Source organism: Dendrobates tinctorius, unplaced genomic scaffold (assembly GCF_039654945.1).
Source record: "Dendrobates tinctorius isolate UK_male_01 unplaced genomic scaffold, ASM3965494v1 ptg000152l, whole genome shotgun sequence".
Classification (NCBI taxonomy): domain Eukaryota; kingdom Metazoa; phylum Chordata; class Amphibia; order Anura; family Dendrobatidae; genus Dendrobates; species Dendrobates tinctorius.
This window is the reverse complement of record NW_027361819.1, coordinates 4,287,158-4,310,010: the sequence shown is the minus strand read 5'-3', so window position 1 is coordinate 4,310,010 and position 22,853 is coordinate 4,287,158. Positions and strand designations below refer to the sequence as shown.

The 22,853-nt window shown below is 46.1% G+C and overlaps 1 protein-coding gene across 1 annotated transcript; it reads left to right on the top strand.

The window, feature by feature from the left end:
• Positions 1-521: 521 nt before the first annotated feature.
• LOC141050790 (up-regulator of cell proliferation-like) lies at positions 522-22,016 on the top strand. The gene is made up of 4 exons (XM_073547444.1): positions 522-665; positions 2,560-2,859; positions 16,461-21,188; positions 21,526-22,016. Exons 2-3 carry the CDS (start codon positions 2,577-2,579, stop codon positions 21,167-21,169), a joined length of 4,992 nt encoding a protein of 1,663 aa, XP_073403545.1. The 5' UTR covers positions 522-665; positions 2,560-2,576; the 3' UTR covers positions 21,170-21,188; positions 21,526-22,016.
• The last annotated feature ends 837 nt before the right edge of the window (positions 22,017-22,853 follow it).

The window sequence follows — 22,853 nt, the reverse complement described above, 5'->3', positions numbered from 1 at the left end:
TTTCACACTTCAGTCTTTTGGCGTCAGTCAAAATCCGTTGTTAGGAGAAAAATACGGATCCGACGGATTTGTCCGCTGGATCCGTCTTTTTCCCCATAGACTTGTATTGCTGACGGATTGCGATGGATGGACATCTGTTTCGTCCATCATGCGACTGATCCGTCGGAAAGTCGGGGGAAACGCCCACAGGAACATTTTTTGTCTCTGTCGAAAAGTCGGACAGCAACGGATCGCCGTCCGTCGTCTGCAGTAATGGACGCCTATGTGTGACGGATCCGTCGCCGTCTGTCACATGACGGAATCCAGCAACGGATTCCGCTTTTTCACCTGAGCATGCCCAGAAGGAAGCCGTTCTGGCACAGAAAGTTCTCTTTCTCTCTCTCTCCCTCGAACGAACGACTCCCATTCCTTTAAATTTCCTACAGTGGCTGCTGCAATGGATCCGTCGAATAAAACGGATCCGGTGCACCAATTTTTGGACAATCTGCACTGGATCCGTGTTTTCACATTTTGACGGATTGTGACTGATGCAAAAAAGACTGAAGTGTGAAAGAGGCCTAAGACCAGCGCTCCACCCATTGGGCCCAGGTGCCTATAAATCAGCAGGAGGCTGCGCCGGTTCTGTTCGTTCTGTCCTCAGCCTTGTGCCGGACTCCACATAGAAGGTGAGTGCTGGGGATTGTGGGTCAGGGCTCTTGGTTCTGCTGTGACCCAGAGATGGGGCTTTGCCTGCAGTATGATTGTAGGCACCAGGGTGGCGCCCCCTGTTGGTGCAGTGGTGTTGCACAGTGTCCTTGGACTATGTTCATACGTTGTTGTTGTGTTTTGTTTTTTTTTGTGCTGATTATGTAACTCATTACAGTGCATGATTTGATCACCCCAAAATGCAGCCAGCGAAGCCTGTGGGTCTCTTTTTTTTTTCCTTAACTTTCTCACTGATTTCTAAGGTGCCGCAGATCTCAGTTCTCAGTCTGGAACAAAAACCCAGCGTGCAGGAGATCTGTGACCTCAGGGCTTTTGCTGGAGATGTTAAGCGCAGACTTTAATTTTTTTTTATTAAAAGAGCTGCAAAAAATGCAACATGTGAACATGGTCTTGGGGAGTTTAACGATCATCGAACAATGAAGTCTTTAATCCAGTGTCTTCTCAGTTATCGTACAAAATTCAATCTGCACCTGATCTGTTAAAGCTCAGCGCTGCAAATATCGCTTTAGTTCAGGTTTTATAATCTCCCCTGACATTGCATGTATCTGTGTGGTGTTTTTTTTTTTTTTTTTGTTATAATAATCACATCTAATTATGGAACTTTTATTTTATTCCAAGAGCTATTGAATAAACTGAGCGTTGTGGTGAAACCCCGCTAGTGTTGGCTCCTCCTCCGGAGCGTCTTCCTCTGCAGCGCTCGTCTCTCTTCTCCAACCTTTTCCCTTGTTCTTCGATGACCTTGTCCTTTGAAACCTTGAGGCTGTGTGCCCACGGAGCGCTTTTTAAGCGTTTCCGCGGCGATTTTAAATGCACGATTCTGCCGCAGAAACGCTTAAATGCATTCCATGGATTCCTAACTGAGAATGCACATGTTGTGCCAATGGTGCGTTTTTTACCGCTGTGGAATCACTTATCGGTAAAGAGCAGCATGTTCATCAATTTTGTGGAATCTCGTGCGAGTCCACATACCATCAATTGTATGGGCAAAAACGCTTGACAAACGCTTAAAAAGGCGCGTCAAAAACCGCATGTGTCTTCACGGGAGCAGCGTGTGCAATTCTGCTCAGGAATCACTATGTTGGCACATGGCCTTGCTTGTGTTTTTTTTTGTTTTTTTTTTTTTTTTTTCCCCTTCGTTCTTTTAAATATCCTCTGTCCTCTTCTGCATCCTTCCCTGATCTCTACTTGAGGGCCGCCTTCTCCAGTCTTTCCCTATTCCCCCTAGGGTGCCTCCTGCCTTGTTGCCACCCCTTGTCTTTCACTGTCATCTACTCTAACCACCTTGCTTGCTCTCACCCCAATCTTATTTTTATTTATTTTCCTCTATTGTATGGCACCATTAATTCCACAGCTTTACAGACATTATCATTGCTGTCCCCATTGGGGCTCACAATCTAGATTACTTATCAGTATGTCTTTAGACTGAGAGGAAACCGGAGAACCTGGAGGAAATCCATGGAACAGGGGGAGAACATAGACGCCTTGCAGATGTTGTCCTAGGTGGGATTTGAACCCAGGACTGTAAGACTACAGTAATAACCACTGAGCCACCATGTTTTTTTCATTGGTATTTGTCTGCAGCCACCCCTTTGTCCTCATCTCTAACTTTTTTTTTTTCTTCCCACCCCCTTGTCCATCCATGGTTGCCTCTTTTGCTGGCTTCCCCTTGGTCAGCCAGGAAAACTCTTCCCTGTTCTTCCCTAGTTGTCCCCTTGTCTCTTCTCGAAGGTCCGTATCTCGCTGTGGCATGAGCGCCTCGTTATATTATTGCACAGTGCTCAGTTTTTATACTTTTCTTTAGGACGGTGTCCATCTGTTCATGCAGTAGTAACTGATCTCTTACATTTTTCGCAGGCTGACCTTCAGTTATCATGGCGGCATCCAAGACCATCCACCGTCTGAGATGGAAATTCTCCGAGGTGTTTGAGAAGGACGTCGATGGTTTCATGGATGAAGTGAACTCTCTCCAGCTTATAACTTCTGAAGAACATGGAAATCTGTGCGAAGTTGTGAGTCCGGTGGAGAAAACCCTTAGTCTGATGGACCTGATTCTTCACAAGGGAGAAGAGGCCTGCCAGAAGTTCCTGAATCATCTACAGAACATGATTCCCAGATTCCCAGGATTGTCATCTGTATCTGAACATCTCCAGGACAGTGAGTATCCTACTTCCATTATGTTGGGGGAGATCAAACTTGCACAATCCATTAATGGCAAAATATGGGGAAAAAAACTATGTTGAGGGGTGCAGGGGAATAAGTTTAGGGATGTAGGAAAAACAGAAGCACAAAAAAAACTTAAATCTGAGTCTCATGGTCCAATTAGACCGAAATGTCACCGTTTTTGTTTTTTTTTTAAATATTTATAGAAAATCATGTGCCCTGAAGGATTATCCGGGGGCTTCATGCAAATTGTGCTGTTATTGGACAGTCACCTGGTGCCGGTTGTTAAAGTCTGTACAGTAGTTCTATAGATTGTCCTTGTGCTGCCGACCATATACTTCTAGGCAGCATAAAGAACTTTAGTTTCATGCCCCTCAGTACAATGCCTTGTACAAAATGTGTACTGTGATTGTTGGAGGACGCTTCACCAAAATTTTTCATGTTGAACTATACACACAATGTACATGATTTGGTGCTTTTTTTTTTTTTTTTTTATCTTTTTGTTTCTTTGGATTTTCTGCACCAATTGGCTAAACTTAAAGAAGCCCACTTACCATCAGAATTGTTATCCTCTTAAAATATTGCAGTCATCAGTTGCCCATTCCTCCTTTCTACCTGGATAATTCTTCTTTTCCATTAAGTCTGTGAAATCAAGTGATTAAAAAAAACAAAAAAAAACGGAGTAGCTAAGAGGTCAATTTTCCCTGTAGTAGGACTCATCACTGCAAAAGGGAACGTGAGGGGGAGGAGGGAGCAGCTTTGTCAGGGGGAGAATGAGGTTTTTCAGGAACAAGAGACCTCCTGTGTCTACATAGAGCAGAGAATAGAAAATTATTATTTGGGTAGAAAGGCAAAATGAGCAATTGTAAGTACGCAGCGCTATAGAATATGATGACTACAATATATTAAGAGGATAAAGAAGCGTTCCCCTCACATCAAACTTTAAGTTCCTCTATTGAAAGAAATCCTGGATGGAGGTTTTGAGAACAATTTGCTTCCTGAGATGGAGGAATTTTTTATTTTTTTTTTGTAACTAGTTAATGGAAGTAAACCAGTCTAGTAGCTGGAATGGACAATGCGGATTTAATTATCCATGAAGTAGGAAAGACGCCATCCAACAACCGTAGTCTTGTTACTGATGACATGGCCTCAGTACTCTGACTTATCTTTTATTGGGGCCTCTGGGGTTTATCCACTCATTGTTTCTAACTAGGCTCTTGATGATTGGTAGCTCTTGTTTCTCTGCATTCATGATCTTGAAGCATCTGTAGATGGTTGGTTTCTTGATGCTAATGTGGTGCCCCCAGGAGTATGGCTGCCACAGTGGCTTTACCTTCCTCCAGGGAGGGTAATGCCAGGCTTGGAAGCAGTGAAGGGTCTCTCTCGCAGTTAACCAATACATGCAACACAGTTCCACTCCAGGCCAGCAGGGAGACTCTGAACTGGAATTAAGGGGAGGAGTGCTCTCTGAGGGCCAAGAGGAAGGAGTGGTCAGTTAGTCTGCAGAGGGTGAAGTGTGCAGACGTGAGGAAGGAGCGCTGAGATAGAGCTGAGAGGAAGAGCTTGTCTCCTGCAAGAGCGCATGAACTGGAGCCTGGTCTCCATGGCTGTATGGACACTGATGGTCCTACAGCAGACACCAGAGGAGTAGGAGGCTGTAAATGCCCTACTCCCATCTAAGACTTGAGGGCACAACAGCAACACTGATAGTAAGCTGGGACTTAGGAGTGAGGAGTCCCTGGAACAGGCTACAGCTGTCTGCCGTACAAATAGAGTTCTTGGGAACATCTGACAGGAGGAACTTCAGTGTAACTCAGTACTGGAGATCCCTCAAATAAGCGCTAGGAAGGAGACTGCACAGCCCATCTGCTGAGGGAGAATCCCTGAGTTGCTTCCAGGCTAGCCTGCTCCGGTACCATCTGTAATCAGGACCCTGGTCTGCATTTATCAAGTAAAGGTACAGAAATTGCACCCCGCTGTGTCTGTCTGCTTCCAACCCTTCCGGCACTGCTACATCCCCGTGCCAACCACATCTACACTGCCCTGGGGCTACAGCTTCACCTGTGGGGAGCTTTTACATCTTTGCTGGACCATACCATCAGTCCCAGAGGATCTGCATGCAGCATCGGCTTAACACCTCCCTTGCTGAACACAACAGGTGGCGTCACGAACTATTCAACCACATTCCACCATTTCAATTCCCCCATTACTTGAGCGCCCAGGGCCACGGACCGGGTCACCGCCACTGTGACACATCCCGCTGACACCGGCCCGGTACCAAGTACCCCACAGCCCTGGGAGGGCGACCCACTTTCATGCAGCCACCATTGTCTTATTACGGCACATCCACTTTACGGCTCTAGATCCCCTAATGGAGGACGCCGGAGCTCCCTCCTATCAATCTGGTCCCATGACCTAATCGATTTTGAAAGATTTTCAATCTTGATGGGGGGGGGGGGGGGAAGTGTCACCACCATTGGATGTAGAGGAGGAGACCTTTGTCTCATCCATTATTTTGAATTCTTCCACCTGAATAATGGACTTTGTTTGCATGGCATGAAGAAAAAAAATACTTTTGGGATAATAAAATTGGTTTCTGAAGTTTCTCCATCATCCTGAATCGGAGCCAGATCTAGGTTTTCAGTTTGGAGCCTCCTCCTATACACGGTATATGTTTGATTAGACAAGTGACCACTCATATGTGACTTGCACACTTGGTCACGTGCTGATGAGCTGCTCTTCATCATTCTCTAAATGTTCAGTGAAACATTACAGCCCGTGCCTCACTGAGAAGCAGGAAGAAAAGCTAGTCTGTATGTGGCTGGGAATGTGAGAATCTCATGATAAACTGGTGAGCAGAGCGAAATCCTTCAGTGAGTTATGTGGCGCCCCTGAGGCTCAGTCGCCACAGAAGTACTGCACCATCTCCTAAGGTGTGGTACCCCACCATCCTGGTAAGTTGGGAACTCCTTTCCACACTCCAACACTCGCACCCCACACAACAGGGTAGTTCTGCACAACCACATAGCGGCTCAGTGCTTAGAGAGTAGCAGAGCACCTTTGGTGGTTCCCTGCATGGAACACTGGATGTGCTGTTAGGTGGGTGGAGTTCAGATTCATATAAAAGGTTGGGAAGGTTTAGAATTGGAGGTCAGTGGAGTAGGAAGTCACTCAGACAGGAGAGGATCCCTGGAAGAAGGGATGGAGGAAGGAGTGCTGCAGCTGCCTCAGTAACCTGAGCCAGCTGGCACGGGAGAGAGATGTAGAACTGCAACCTAAGCTTCCATAGGAGAGAAAGACAAGTACGGAACGAAGGAGTAGGAGAACAGAGGAGACGTGGGTTGGAAGAGGAACCCTGCCTATAGGTTCTCAGCGCAAGGCCGGGGCCCGGTCCCTGAGGTTGTATGGACACTTATGGTTCTGCAGCAGACACCGGTGGAGTAGTAGGCTGTAAATGCATTACTCCCATCCAAGACTTGAGGCACAACAGCAACACAGAGCCGGGAGCGAGGCGTCCCCGAAGCAGGCTACAGCTGTCTGCCGTACAAGGAGAGTTCTAAGAACATCTGTAAGGAGGTATTCCAGGGTAACTAAGTACTGGAGTGCTTCACACCACAAGGCGCATTGGCGGAGTCGTTCAGGAAGGTACATGTTGGAGAGGAGAGCCCTGACTTGCCCGGGAGGTTGATTGAGTCTCTACCCCGGAGGACACAGCGTGGAGGCAGGCACCAGTGTGTACCACGGACTGTGAGTAAAGCTTTGAAACTGCAAGTCCTGGTGTCCGCCATTCATTCGTTGCTAACACCTTCAGCACTGCTACATCTGGGTACCAGCATCCACACCATTCTGTGCCTCTCCTCATCCATTGCACCTACACTGCCCTGGGACTACAGCTTCACCTGTGGGGAGATACACCATCTTTGCTGCACCACACCATCAGTCCCAGCGGATCTACATGCAGCGCTAGCTTAACACCTCCCTTGCCAAACACCACAGGTGGCGTCACAAACTATTACATTAACCACAAAACCACCATTGATTTGAGCGCCCAGGGCCACAGACCGGGTTACCGCTGCTGTGACACGCATCCCCCTGACACTGGCCCGGTACCGAGTACCCCACAGCCCTGGGAGGGCGACCCAGTTACATGCTGGTACGATTTGGTGTTACAATGCTTTCTAAGAACTAGACTCAGCGTTTTGGGGGCTTATGGGAATTACCACTGAGCCCAGTAATTGGCTGCAGCGGTCATATGGATACTAGTAATATTTTCAGCTGTATTACATGTGCAGATGACAAAGTTCCTCAGACGGGCAACACTTAGACAGATGCAGGAAACGGCACATATGAGGCGTGATAAACGGCGAGTGTGAACAGAGCTCATCCTGTTATCCAAGCTGACACAATAGTCTACTTCTATCCCACAAGGGTGATGTTCCCCAGCAGACCCCCATATCCTGGCCTCCTCTGGCCTTCCTTATGTTGTAGGGTTCCAGTTTTCCATTCTCCATTATAGGGGACTACTCTCCCAGCCTGTACTCCTCCTGTGTCCACAGCATAGTATTCTGGTAGCCTAAGGGTGCTGTGCAGACCAACGAATGCCATCTTCCTGAAGGGTCCAAGTTCTCATGCAATCCAAAGGCTTCTGGTCGGTCCATCTCTACTCTGCCCACTGGAAGGGGGGAAAAAATAATCTCCTCACATGTTCACTGGCTGCCCTCTGGCGGGGCCCTGGCTGGGCTGGTGGCTGCCCTCTGGCGGGGCCCTGGCTGGGCTGGTGGCTGCCCTCTGGCGGGGCCCTGGCTGGGCTGGTGGCTGCCCTCTGGCGGGGCCCTGGCTGGGCTGGTGGCTGCCCTCTGGCGGGGCCCTGGCTGGGCTGGTGGCTGCCCTCTGGCGGGGCCCTGGCTGGGCTGGTGGCTGCCCTCTGGCGGGGCCCTGGCTGGGCTGGTGGCTGCCCTCTGGCGGGGCCCTGGCTGGGCTGGTGGCTGCCTTCTGGGGCCCTTGCTGAAACACTGACTGGAAAAACTATTACAGCTATTTATAGGTCACCTGGAGGCTCCACCCACCAAGCAATCTGCCTGGTAACTGCCTCGGTGATGCTGTGTGGTATGTCCACCATGGCAAAAATAAACGTACGTCTCGGCTACACCCACTTACAATCTTGTCTCTTGGCCGCATTAAGAACAGTTTAAAAAGTGTTCAGGAAATTGTGAGGGAACATGGATAACTGCCTTGTGCCGCTCCCAAAGCTCTGAGCCTCCAGGCTGAAACAAGGCCTTGGCCTTCTGTGCTGATGGCTGTCATGCAAAAAGACCACTCATGACATGAGCCTTGCTGTTGGATGAAGGTCTGTCACGGCATTTATTGAACCCAACAATGGCCGTTATTGATGCGTATAAACAAGTATTCAACCAGGGTGCTAGAAAGTGATATGTCAGCCACTTGATTCCAGATGGGCAGGTCCACCTCAAAGCTCGATCACCACAGATCTGTGATTTCACCAGCAGTGGTGACTCGCAGCAGTTTCTCAAAGCGAATATCAAGAGAGAACAAAGTGGCCATATTACTATATACTATATCACACTGAGGAGGGTCAGAAATATATAATACATAATTAAAAACTTCCTTCTCTCCCCCACTGGGGTGGTCTTTGTTGTCCTTCCTCATTCTCAGATCTTCTACCAGAGGCCTGGGAGTTTGAGGGTTCTGCACAGGCTCTTAGTTGTTCCCAGCATTGCGCTTTTATGGACAGAGCTCAGCTGTTGCTCCTGGGATCTGTTGTAGCCATTCTTCCAACTTAGGAGTCACTGCTCCAAGTCCTCCTATCACCACTGAAATCACTGTGGCCTTCACCTTCCACATCTTCTCCAGTTCTCCTTTGAGGCCCTGGTTTTTCTCCAGCTTCTCATATTCATTCTTTCTGATGTGGCAGTGCCAAGTGACAGCAACATCTATTATCATTGCTGTCTTCTGATCCTTGTCTACTATCACAATGTCTGGTTGGTTAGCCAACACCTGCTTATCCATCTGGATTTTGAAGTCCCACAGGATTTTAGCCTTTTCATTCTCCACCACTTTCTCTTGGGTCTCCCACCTGGTCTTGAGGGGTCTTAGCCCATATGCTGTGCAGATGTTCCTGTATACAATTTCCTCTACTTGGTTGTGGCATTCAGTATATGCTGTTCTTGCATTTTGCATCCTGCCACTATGTGTTGGACTGGTTCTGAGGTTTCTTTGCATAGTCTGCACCTTGGGTCTTGTCTTGTGTGGTAGACTCCTGCTTCTATGGATCTGTTACTTAGTTCTTGCTCTTGTGCTGCTATGATTAGCGCCTCTGTGCTGTCTGAGTCCAGCTTTCTCCAGCCATTGGTAGGACGTCTCCATGTCAACCACCACCATTTTCTGTCGATGGTACATCCCATGCAGTGGCTTGTCTAGCCATGGCGCTTCATGATCCTGTTTCCAGACTTGTTGTTGCCTTAGGCTTTCTATCAGCATCTCATCTTTTGGTACGATTCTTCTGATGTATTCCTGAATACTCCTTGTTTCATCTGTGATGGTGGCTTAGATGCTTATCAAGCCTCGACCACCCTCCTTTCTGTTGGTATACAATCTTTGGGTGCTAGACTTGGGGTGGAGACCTCCATGCATTGTGAGGAGCTTTCGTGTCGTTACATCTGCAGCCTCCATCTATTCTTTTGGCCAGCACACTATGCCAGCAGGGTATCTGATAACTGGCATGGCATATGTATTGATGGTGTGAATTTTATTCTTCCCATTGAGCTGGCTCTTCAGGACTTGTCTTACCTTTTGATATTTGAATGTTGCTGCTTTCCTTGCCTCCTCATCATGGTTACTGTATCCCTGTGGGATGTCTAGGTCCTTGTAGCATGTCTGTACATCTGCTACATGCCCTTCTGGTAACTCCACTCAGTCTTGACTACCTTGCCTCACTTTACCCACCGGCTGCACGTCTCCAGTCCGAAGGACATCCCGATGTCTTCACTGTAGATCCTTGTCAGGTGGATCAGTGAACTATACATTTTTATAGTGCCATTTATTTCATGGCGCTTTACAAGTGAAAAGGGGTAAATATAGAAAAGTACAATATACAAGACACAAGTACAGAAGGGGAGAGGACCCTGCCCGCAAGGGCTGTCTACAAGGGATGGGTGAGGATTCTCTAGGAGCAGGTAGAGCTGGTCGTACGGCGGTTCTGTAGACTGAGGATCGTTGTAGGCTTGTCAGAAGAGGTGGGTCTTCAAGTTCTCTTTGAAGGTTTCTATGGTAGGCGAGATAAGGGTGTGCACTAGTGTTTTTGTGGTGTCAAGGAATGCATAGATCCAGGAAATATTTTTGAGTTTGAGATGGCAGGAGGAAGCAAGGGTTTGGCTATGTGGCTTGAAAGAGGGCAGAGTCGAGGATCACCCCAAGGCACCGAGCGTGCAGGACTGGGGAAAGTGAGCAGCCATTGACATTGATGGATGGGTCTGGTGGAGGGGTAGAGTGAGATGGGGGGTGGGGGGTGAAAGATTATGAATTTTTGTTTTGTCCAAGTTCAGTTGTAGAAAGTGAGCAGAGAAGAAAGCTGAAAAAGCAGACACTGTGGGATTTTGGTAAGGAGGTGAGGATCAAGTGCAGATAGGTAGATCTGCGTTTGTAGCTTGTGAGCCCTCGCGGGCAGGGTCCTCTCATCCCGTACCAGTCGTGACTTGTATTGTTTAAGATTACTGTACTTGTATGTATTATGTAAAGCGCCATGGAATAAATGGCGCTATAATAAATAATAATCTGTGTCATCAGCTTAGTGATGATGCTGCAAACCGTGGGATTCTATGAGCTGTCCCAGGCTGAAGGTGTAGATGGAGAAGAGTAGGGGTCCTAGAACTGAGCCTTGAGGAACACTGACACAGGGGGCAAGGTGAGGAGGTGGTGTGGGAGAGGCAGACACTGAATGTTCGGTTTGTTAGATATTGATATCTCATTCGTTTTTCGCATATAACTTTGTCATCCATGTAGAGGAGGTGGCTGATGGTGCTTCCACTCTTGAACTTTGTATCCATAGCCAGACTCTGTAATTAACTAACTGAGGGGGTTCAAGCCTATGCAGAACAGCAATGGGGACAGTGCATCACCTTGGTATATGCCGCATTTGATGGCCATTTGCGCTAGTTGTCTTGAGTTGACTTCCAATGTTTTTCCATAGCCCCATTGAGTTTGAGGAAGGTTCTTAATTTCCTGTTGACATTGTAGAGAGCCAAGCATTCACAGATCCGTGTGTGGCATTTGAGTCATGGGCTTTCCTGTAGTCAGTCCAGGCTGTGCTGAGATAGAGCAGTCACTCAAGATCCAGACAGACCAATCTACTAGGAGCTGGTGCTTAGAGCCTCTGGTGTTGGTCCCAATGCCTTTCTGAGCTGGATTCATGTACTGGTTCATATGGTTCTGTATCTTGGTGGCTATGATGCCTGACAGGAGTTTCCATGTTGTAAGGCAGGTTATCGGGCGGTAGCCAGATGGAACTGTTCCTTTCGTGAGGATCCTTCATGATCAGCACTGTTCCTTGTGTTAGCCAACCTGTGTGGTCAGAGGTGTATCTAGGCTTTCTGGCACCCGGGGCAAGAAGTCGGTTCGGCCGCCCCCCCCCCCCCCCCTTCCCCAGTACATAAGCGATTTCCAACCTTAGTCATGTACTGACGAGCTGTTCTCCCTAATGATCTCAATGTTCAATGAAAAACTGAAAGAAGCAGGAAGAGAAGCTCATCACAAGACCATAAGTATGCGATTTTCATAGTGAAGTGTCCATGTGATAACTACTGGAGCCTGCAGAGCTGAATCCTGACATTGCAGCTTCTGAATTCTCACAACAAATGCACTGCACACTTAGGATTCTCCCGTACCGGTGGCAAGAGTACACGGTCATGTCAGCACAAGTATGTGATTTATATACTTCTGGCCACATTCTGACTAGACGTGCCCGGCCTCGCTCTGTCATTATCATTGAGTGAGGCCACACATGTCTAGTCAGCATGTGACCGCATGTATGTAAATTACCGGCACGAGAGAATCCTAACCACGTTCAGTGAGCACTGTGAGAATTCAGAAGTCTGCAGTCACATAGAATGTCTGCAGACTCAGCACAAACCTGGACAACCCCTGTAATGCTCCTGACAAATAAAAACATGAGAATTAGTATCACAAATATTTACATCCAGGTACCTTATAGATGACGTCTCTGGAGTTGTTCTTTTCTTCTTGTCCAGACCCCTTGATGAGTTTTCTCATCCACAGCGGCCTCTGCAGACTTCCATCTTCTCCGGTCTTCTGCAGCAAATCTCCACATGATGCCCTTAAAGATAGAAGTGTCATTATAATGCTCCGAAATAAAAATATCTGCAATATACTGTTGCCTCACACTATTCCCCTCCCTCCTCATACTGTCTCCTCTAACATCCCCCTGTTCACCATACTGTCTCCTCATATTATTACCCCCTCACACTCTATACTGTCTGCTCACACATACCCCCTGACTCCCCATACTGTGTCTGCACACATCCCATCACCCTCACTCCCCATATTGTGTCCACATAGATTTTTTTCCATCGCTACTCATAATGTGTCCACATGCATTTACCCGCTTGGCTCCCTATACTGTCTGCACCCATCACCCACTCGCCATACTGTGCCTGCACCCATCCCCCCATACTGTTTCCTCATACATGCCCTCATACATACTCTTCATTTATGTCCTCAATCTCCCCACACACAAGTATCCCCCATCCCCACTCCAAATCCTCACACATTAAATATCCTTACTCCAAATCCCCCCACACATTGTTTTCCCCTCCCCACTCAAAATCCCCCCACACATTATGTTCCCTTATCCCCATAATGTCCTCAGGTCCCCCCCCATAATGTCCTCAGGTTCCCCCCCCATAATATCTTCAGGTTCCCCCATAATGTCCTCAGGTTTCCCCCATAAGATCTTCAGGTTCCCCCATAATGTCCTTAGGTTTCTCCTTCCCCCCCATATGTTCATCTTTCTCCACCACACCACATGAATATGTCTGCACCATCCATGGCCTTGCTCCTCACACACTGTCTGGGCCCAATCTTCCCTTGCACTGACTCCATATAGCCGCTAGCGTCCCCCCCCCTGCCTCCCTGCCTGAGTCTTCGCCTCTGAAGAGCCGGCCGCCGGCGTGTGACGTCAGCAGTGTGATCATGTGACCTGATCACGCTGCTGGTGCTTCATTGATGCGGAAGTGCCAGCGGCGGTGAGACACCGCGGCACTGGCGCTTACAGAACAAGTGATTTGACAGACAGTCACATGTATGTACTGGCGTCTGAAGACGCTAGTACACCGACGCGCAGCACTTTCTGCGCCAGCTGTCAGTTTGACAGCCGGCTCAGACAGAGAACGGGAGAATCATCTGAGTGTGGGGGCGGCAGAATGCCGCTGACGGGGAGTCTCGACTCTCCTCCTTGGACTGCCGCATCAGGCGGCCAGATGGCGCCCCCTGACAGCTGCGCCCGGGGCATATGCCCCGGCTGCCCCCCCCTGGATACGCCCCTGTGTGTGGTGGCCTTCTTCTAGCAGTTGGTTTATCTGATTTGCCATGTGTTCATGTACTGATGTTTCTCTAGCCAGTAGGTGAGGATCATGTCTGGGCCAGGTGCTGTCCAGCTCTTCATGTTCTTGACCCGCTGTTGGATGTCCGCTTCTGTAATGGTGACTGGTACTTGCTCTAGGTGGTTGCTGTTTCATTCTCAGATCTTGCAGCCATGTTGCACTGGTGTTCTCCCATCTGTTCCTCCAGTATTCAGTCTCTGCTATTGGTGGAGTTGCAGCCTTTGTGCTGTTCCTCTGTAGTTGGGAGTACACCTTGCATAGTTCTCTGGAGAAAAGAGCATTTATCTTCTTGGCCTCAGCTTCTCTATTGTATCTCCCTAGTCTTGCAGCGAGTGCGGTGAGCCTCTGTTTAGCAGTCTCTAGGGCCTCAGTTGGGGTCAGGCCTCTGTACTTGTCCAGCTTGGTCTTATTCTTGATCTTTACACCCTTCTGTATTTCTTAGTTGGCTGACTTCCCTTTGTGTCACCTTGATCTTTGTCTCCAGTCTCCTTTTCCAAGGGGGCATGTACTTTTCTTGCTGATTGTATAGTCAAGCATTTCCATGATTGATGAGGCAGTAGCATAGATCAGTACATTAGTTTGAGTTGTGGTAGGTATTGATAAAAATGCTCTATTCGCATCTTCTATCATACTGTCTGGTGTTTCAGCTGAGCCTTGGCAGTGTGGTGCCCCTGAGGCTCAGTCGCCACAGAGGTACTGCACCTTCTCCTAAGGTGTAGTGCCCCACCGTCTGGGAAAGTTGGAAACTCCTTTCCACGCTCCAACACAACAGGGTAGTTCTGCACAACCACATTGCGGCTCAGTGTTTAGAGTAGCAGAGCACCTTTGGTGGTTCCCTGCTTGGAACACTGGATGTGCTGGGAGGTGGGTGGAGTTGAGATCCATATAAAAGATTGGGAAGGTTTAGAATTACAGTTCAGTCTGAAGTCAGTCTGGGAGGTCAGGCGGGAGAAGGACAGTCGGGAGAGTCTGAGGACGGGTCCGAGAGAAGGAGAAAGACTTAGAACTGTAGCCTAAGATTCCATAGGAAAGAGAGACCACTACAGAACCAAGGAGTAGAGAGAACAGAGGAGACGTGGGTTGGAAGAGGAACCCTGCCTATAGGTTCTCAGTGCAAGGCTGGGGCCCGGTCCCCGAGGTTGTATGGACACTTATGGTTCTGCAGCAGACACTGGTGGAGTAGTAGGCTGTAAATGCACTACTCCCATCCAAGACTTGGGGCACAACAGAAATTGTATGGAGAGCTGGGGCTCGGGAGAGGGCGAGTCCCCGAAGTAGGCTACAGCTGTCTGCCGTACAAGGAGAGTTCTAGGGAACATCTAGTAAGAGGCTTTCCAGGGTAACTAAGTACTGGGGTGCTTCACACCACAAGGCGCTATAGAGGAGTCATTCAGAAGGGTACATGTTGGCGGAGTGTTGGAGAGGAGAGTCCTGACTTGCCCGGGAGGTTGAGTCTCTGCCCCGGAGGACACGGCAGGTACCAGTGTGCACCGCGGACTGTGAGTAAAGCTTTGAAACTGCAAGCCCTGGTGTCCTCCATTCATTTGTGTGCTAAAACCTTCAGCACTGCTACACCTGGGTACCATTCTCCACACCATTCGTGCCTCTCCTCTAATCTCACAGCTACACTGCCCTGGGACTACAGCTCCACCTGTGGGGAGCTACACCATCTTTGCTGCACCATATCATCAGTCCCAGCAGATCTGCATGCAGCGTCGGCCTAACATCTCGCTTGCCGAACACCACAGGTGGCGTCACAAACTATTACATTGAAAACCACCATTGATTTGGGTGCCCAGGGCCATGGACCGGGTCACCGCTGCTGTGACACGTTCCCCCCCCCCCCCCTTGCACCGACCTGGTATCAAGTACCCCGCTGCCCTGGGAGGGTGACCCAATTGTCTATCTTTGGTATTAATTTTTATCTAAGATCTTCTGTTTCAGATCGGCTGCAGTCCTCTCTGGTTGCAGGCTTGGATCAGGATCTTCAGGGAGTTGCACATGTTCTTCCGGGTCTTCATGTTAGGTGGATCTGCAGTGCAGTTCATCAATCTCAAGTTGTGATAATGGCCTTTTTCTTTGACATTGAAATGTTGGGTGACTAGTTGTTTCTCAGTGGACATGCAGGTCTTGTATCCACATCCAGATTTCCTCATACGCTTCATATATCCTCTCACTTGGTCTGCTGTTATAGTAGCATTTCATCAGATCCAGATTCTCGTGCCTTGGCCATGAATGGTTTGTTCCAATAGCCCATTTATCAGATCGTCCTGGTTCTTCAACATGTGACGCGGACCTTGTTAATCTGGGCATCGTCTGAGCCGGCATGACTTTATTCGTGACACATGTTTATTGAGGTAGGCACTACAGTGTTAATAGTCTTGTCCAAGGCAATCATCACTACTGGTATTTTGTTTTGTTTTTTTCCTAATATATATATTCTCTCATCTTGAGATCTGTGGAAATGTCAGAAATGGGTTTTGTTCATTGAGCTGTTTTGGCTCCTTATTCTCTAAAAAATGGAAACTTTACACTTTAGTTGCAGAATATTTCTGCACCCAGATTGTCAAGACAAAACTGTTGCTTTATTATATATTGTTTAGTAACCCTCTGGACTTCCAAGAATGGAGATGAGCAATAATGAAATGACAAGAAAAATACAAAGTTCATAACTCTGCACACTGTGTAGGAGGAGAGCTCTGAACGCATTTATGGCAATGAACAGATGGTGGGGGCAGTATTGGTAGAACTAGTCTGTGGGACAGAGCAGATGGGACGACGAGCCTTTCTGCTGTTGGCTTATTGAAATGACAAATGGTGGTAAGCTACAGAAATGGAGTTAGAAAAACTAAAGGGGTCTGGATAACTTTTTTTTTTTTTTTTATTATATACTTGGTGCATCAAATACTAACTTTAGACGATTTGTAATTTTTTTTTTTTTTTTTTTTTTTTTTTTTATAGGCAAACAAAAAACATTTAAGGAGCTCCTGGTTGAACTGGGAATGGAGAAGTCTAGAAATTCAAAGTTTACGCTGAGGGACATTTTGAGCATCGGTCCAGAAAATCTACATTATCAGAAGCCTAAAACCACAGCAGACCTTCCTGGACATTTCCTAATGAATATTATAGCTTTGCACAGAAATGCAAGAAAAACAGAACTTGATGACCTATTAAACCTGGGATCAAGTGCAGATGATGAGTCATTGGATTTGTTCACCAGTAAAACTATGCAAAATCAGAAATCGAAATCTATTCACCCTCTGGATGTTCTGTGCGCTGTCCTCAGCTGTTCAGATGAATGTCTCCAGCAAGAACTCGTATCCAAAATGTCCATGTGCCAGTTTCCAGTTCCTCTTTTGCTTCCCTCTGGTGATGGTTCAGGATCCATCTTCATGCGTTGGGCAATGAGAGATATTGTGAAGAAATGGAGACCTCAGTCTCTAGCAGATAGTAAAGGGTTCAGAGAAGACAACGTGGTGAATATTGAGATGCCGATCTTCTCATTTGTCAGGTTGGGGCCAAATAAGTTATCCAAATCTAAGATCTTAAACCAAGTTCTTAACCCAGCTCAACAACATCATGAGTTTTTCATACATGACAACATGGATGGAGGAAACATTGAGAGGAAGATATCTGACGGGCTGGTGGAAATGTCCTGGTACTTTCCTTGTGGGAAATCTGATGCCTTCCCAGAGCCGATTGCTGTGGCCAATCTACGTGGAGACCTGGAGTCCAACTGGGAGCAGTTCACCTTCCTCACTCGGATCTCATCAGCCACCTTCATATTTATTGATGGTATGTGTGAGAGACAATTCAGGTTACTATCCTCCTTCAGTCCCTCTGACACAAAGTTTTATTTCATTGTCACTCCGGGTAAAGACAAAGGTGTTGACCCAGAGACAAAGCAACACATGCAAAACCTAATGTCTCTCCTAAAGATTGAGAAAGCTAATGTTGTTCTAAAATCATCCACCATGAACGATGCAGAGTTCATGAACAAGGTTCAAAAAATCATTAATGGTCTACTGAGAAAAAATCCTAAACTAGTAAAAGTAAAAGGTATTACTAAAGAAGTCTCTGATCTTAACATCCATATAGACGAAGCTTCTCCCGAATTTCTGAGAACAAGCGACTATGCTCTGAACATCACCTCAATGATAGAAAGTGTAGAAAGGTTTAAGAATGAAAGCTTAACCCTGCAAGGAGACCTGTGGAAAAAGTTGTCTACATTAGAAAAGGAATTCTGCAGAATGAAAAAACAAGGTGGAGAAGATCAGGAAATATATCGGTCAAAGATAAAGGCAAAACGTCATTTACTTCATAGTGAACAAAATAAGCATGCTCTCCCTGGAGCCATGACTCTATTTATTAATGTACTTGCACATTTATCTAGAGATGAGAAACAATATTTTCTTAAATGGATGAAGTTTGAGCTTGATTTAATTGCAAGAATAAATGTATCCAAGCTACAAGCTGAATATAAAGAGATATGCAACCAATCTTATGCAGCAGACAATGCCCAAGAACTGAAGCAGCTTGACAAGAGAATTTCCGAGAGTTCATTAGGTATTGAGCATTTTATTCGTGAGTTAGGACAGTTTTATGAAGCTGAATATTCTACAGTAAAAAATGAATCTGCTAAAAGGTTCCGTCACCTTCCAGGCACTGCTGCGGATCTCTTGTTGGATGGGTTTCCATTGGAGCTGATTGATGGAGATGCCTCCAATATTCCCTTAAAATGGATAACTGATGTCCTGACTAAGCTGAACAAGAAGACTGGAGGACAATGCAGGATGAGGGTGATAACTGTGCTGGGAGTGCAGAGTACAGGGAAGTCCACCCTCCTGAACACCATGTTTGGTCTACAGTTCCCTGTGGCCAGTGGACGATGCACACGAGGAGCCTTCATGACTCTCATTAAAGTGAAGGAGAACTTTCAGGAGATGATGGGTTGTGAATTTATTCTGGTGATCGACACTGAAGGGTTGAAGGCTCCTGAATTGTTTTCTCTGGAGGACAGTTATGAACATGACAATGAGTTGGCCACACTCGTGGTTGGGCTGAGTGACATCACTATAGTGAATATGGCCATGGAAAATACCACAGAGATGAAGGATATTTTACAGATAGTTGTCCATGCATTTCTAAGGATGAAAGAAGTTGGCAAGAAACCAAATTGCCAGTTTGTCCATCAGAACGTGAGCGACGTGTCCGCACATGACAAGAATATTAGAGACCGGAAGAAACTCCTAGAACAATTAAATGAAATGACAAAAGTGGCTGCAAAAATGGAAAAGAAAAGTGGCTTTGACAAATTCAGTGATGTCATGGACTATGACTTGGACAAACACAGCTGGTACATCCCCGGGCTGTGGCAGGGGGTCCCACCAATGGCTCCTGTAAACTCTGGGTACAGTGAACACGTTTCAGAACTTAAAAAATATCTGTTAGAATTCCTACAAACCAAGACACTAGACAAGGCTTTAAGAATACCAGACTTTTGTAAGTGGGTGAAAAACTTGTGGAATGCTGTCAAAAATGAGAAATTCATCTTCAGCTTCAGGAACAGTCTGGTGGCTGAAGCTTATAATAAGCTGTCGATGCAGTTCTCTCAGTGGGAATGGCATTTTACTAAAGAGGTCCATAATTGGGTAATGAGGAAAGAAACGAACATTAAGAATCAACCGACTCACAATTTTGATGAAAACACCAACGAGACAATCAAAGATCTGGATCAACTGCTGCATAAAGAGGAGAAGAAAATGATCGACCTGTTGGAGAAATATTATGAAGGGGATTTGGAAAACCTTAATTTGATAGAAAGACATCGGGAAGATTTTAAAAAGAGCATTACAGGTCTAAGAAGAGAGCTCAGGAGAAATGCGATAGACAAGTATCGAAAAACACTTTCTATTCAAAAGGGGAAACTAAAGATTCGGGACATCAAGAAGAAGTACCAGGCGTTGATTGAAGAGAAAATTGATGGACTCTTGAAAACCTGCAGAGAGAAGGACCATGAACTGAGAGATGAAGAAGTAAAACGTGAATTTAATGCCATGTGGGAGAAGACTCTGTCAGATTTACAAATTGAGAAACTGGAGAGATGTAAAGTGAGTGATGCGATTCTCCGACAACTTAGAAATGACATGAGCCACAAAGGACCGGATATAAATGAAGCGTTGTTGGCTGAGAATACGTTGGCTGATCAACACAGTAACTTTATTATTTATGAAAGCCATATAGATCTGCATTGGTTTTCGAAAATATGGGAACAAATGGCTGGGAAAAAAAAAGAATCTTATGACGAGCTTGATCATCTTGCTACTTCACTTATAGAAATGTGCGACAGAAACGTCAGCGAGATGGAGAACACCAATGAGGACTATGATGACACTTATTGCCAGGAAACTCTGCAGATGATTAATAGAAAACTTGAAGATGAACATAATAAAAATCTCCACTTCACATTGCAGTTTGAGTTGGATATCAAGCTCTTTATTTTTAGAAAAGCATCAACCAGATTTCAACAGATGCACGATCGTTTTATAGAAAGGAACGACCCTAAAACGTGTCTGGACAACCTGAAGCCGGATTATCTGACTGTATTTCTTGATGTTTTTAAAGCAAAAGATGAATCACAAAGCAGAGTCAAACAGTTCTGCACAAAGTGTCTAAGCCCCGCAATAATCGATTACGTTTACAGTCATCTGGGGAAGAAGATGGTGGATGACATTTTAGAGGATTCAAGCAACCAAATATTCAAAAGTCGAAGCTTTTTCCAGTACAGTCTACTGAAGGACTTACTGGATGAATTGTCTTTGAAAAAATATGTTGAATATACAAAATTTTATGAAACCTTCTGTAAAGAATGGATCCAAAATAAAATTAAAGAAATGTATGAGGAGCGAGCAACTCTACAACCATTACAGGCAGTTCTCATCAGCTCGGTCCTCAAAGATGTGAAGGACGTCCTTAGAGATGAGACCATTCTGGAGAGTGAAGACATTCCTCGATTCTTAGAAAATGTCCAGAAGGCGTTGGATGAAAAGCTTGTGATTTCACCGGAAGCAATGGCAATCACGGCTTTCAATAACACAATTGATGTTCGTCAGTTCTCCACTAGTAGTCAGGATTTTCTTGCATCTACACAACAACAGATCTTGGCACAGCTTAAGTCCATGACTTTCCCAGACTTGCTCTCCAAACTCAAGCTGAAGCCTCAGGATGAGCTGTTCAGTAAGGTGATTGGATGTGGACATCAGTGTCCATTCTGTAAAGTCCCCTGTGAGGCTGAAGGTGCCGACCATACCGAACACTTTGCATCTGTCCATAGACCTCAAGGTTTAGGACATTACAGATGGGAAAGAGGAAAAAAATTAGTGACCGACATTTGTACGTCATCTGTTGTGTCTGAAAATTCATTCAGTAATTTAGACACTGGTTGTAAACTTCACCTATACAAAGAGTATCGCACGTACTATCCAGACTGGACCATCCAACCCGACCCCAGCATTAAGTCCTCAGATTACTGGAAATTCATTTTCGCCAAATTTAACAGAGAATTTGCTAAAGAATTTTATGCAGAACCTGCAAGACTGCCTGAAGACTGGAAGGTAATGACTGGAGAAGATGCCCTCAACAGCTTAAAGGAAATGTTTAATATCTCCTAGGATCAGTAACACAAGAACTGTAAGTAATTTCCACAGCTACAAAATAAACAGCTTTAATCAGGTGAATCCATGTGTATGTCTAAATTGCTGTCCGGACCACTAGTGAGCCTGAGTCCTGCTGACCCGTCACATGTATACTCATCTGAGGAGAGCAGCCAATCGGCAGTGTGGGTGGTGTCAGTAGGACTCACAGGCTCATGGCTCCTCCCAGCAATGAAATCCAAGCAATATATAATTAAGCCTTGTCTTGCCCTCTATACTAAGTCATCTTTCCTCTTTACATCTAACTTATCAAACTGCTATTGAGAGCTCCTATGTAATAATCCAGAAACTGAGTTTTGTCTTCCTTCATTTAGGCTCCATCAGTCTCACTGAAAGCATATTGTGATGAGGACATGGGACCGTCCTACAAAGCCATCCTCTGGACTCAGAATTCATGAACTCTTCTCCTGGATTATCATTCTTTGGTCAATAGCAGAACTAAGATGTTTGTTTGGCAGTGATGTGACCACTGATCAGGTGTTCTGGGGATCCTTATTACTTCTGTGACAAGTTCACGTATTCGCCAGTGGTCTGGTCCCAGCTATAGATGTCTCATTGGCAGAAGATCAGTGTTGGTTCCTCCAGTTCTTGGTGCTCTATGAATGTGATACTGGGGCAAGACATGATCTGTGCTTCCACCAACCATTTAACTTTCCACTAATCGCATCTTCTCTGTAGTTTTGCTCTATTATAGTAAATGCGCTTCTAAGCTTTGATGGCTCTCTAAGGTCTCTGGTGATGTCTGGTAATATGTTCCTATGATGTAAGCTTTACACCAATGTATTAAATGCATATTTAAAAACTCGCAGTTTGTGCATCCTTTAATTCTGAAAATCTTGGTGGTTGGAAACCATGCTCTTTATCTTATTTGAAGCTTGGCACAGCATCCTGAACCCAAAATGGTTTCCACTTTCAAAATGTATTTTCTTCCAAGTGTTGGAGGATACTCTCTCTATCCTTAGCCATAACTTGTGTGAATTATGGCAAGTTGGTGAGGAGGCGTTCATCTTTGGAGCTGTTCGCCATGATGTCCTGGCTTCAATTTCTATTTTGGGTCTGTGCCACAAAATCTTTAAATGAGGATTTAGGACTAAAGCTTTTATGAACTAACACTAGATGGGTAAAGGTCTGGTCATCCAGAATAAGACACTGTTCTCAGCTAAAAACCCATTGGCATTGAGAAATAGCCAAGCACTTTAATTCAGGGTATACTTCAGTGCCGAAGCAGAACTAATGTCAAGAGCGGTTTTCAATCTGAAGACGTGCTGTTGGTCAGTGTTTTGATTCCATGCCCTTATGGTAAAGCTATTGCTTAAAGGGGTACTCTACTCTGGGCCAGACTAGTAACTTTCTCACGCATTTTGTGGCTGAGGAAATAACCAATGTCATGTGGAGAGCAGTGATAAGTTGAAGCCATGCCTTCCCTGACGGTCCTATCCCATAGCACAGAAAAGGAAGAGAAGGTGTGGTTTAGTTCTACTGCTCTCTCCACATGACACTGTGGCTTCTAACATGGGGGGGGGGGGGGAAGAGAACCGTCACTCGGAACTGAGCCACGGTGGCAATTGGAGGGCAGTAACTAAACATGGCGGGTTGCTTTTAAGTGTCGACTTGTGAACAGGCCTCCCTGGCTGACAGATGT

Coding starts and splice junctions, on each gene's coding strand:
- LOC141050790 (XM_073547444.1), top strand. CDS start 2,577: ATGGCGGCATCCAAGACCATCCACCGTCTGAGATGGAAATTCTCCGAG. Junction 2,860..16,460: donor ATCTGAACATCTCCAGGACA/GTGAGTATCCTA, acceptor TTTTTTTTATAG/GCAAACAAAAAACATTTAAG.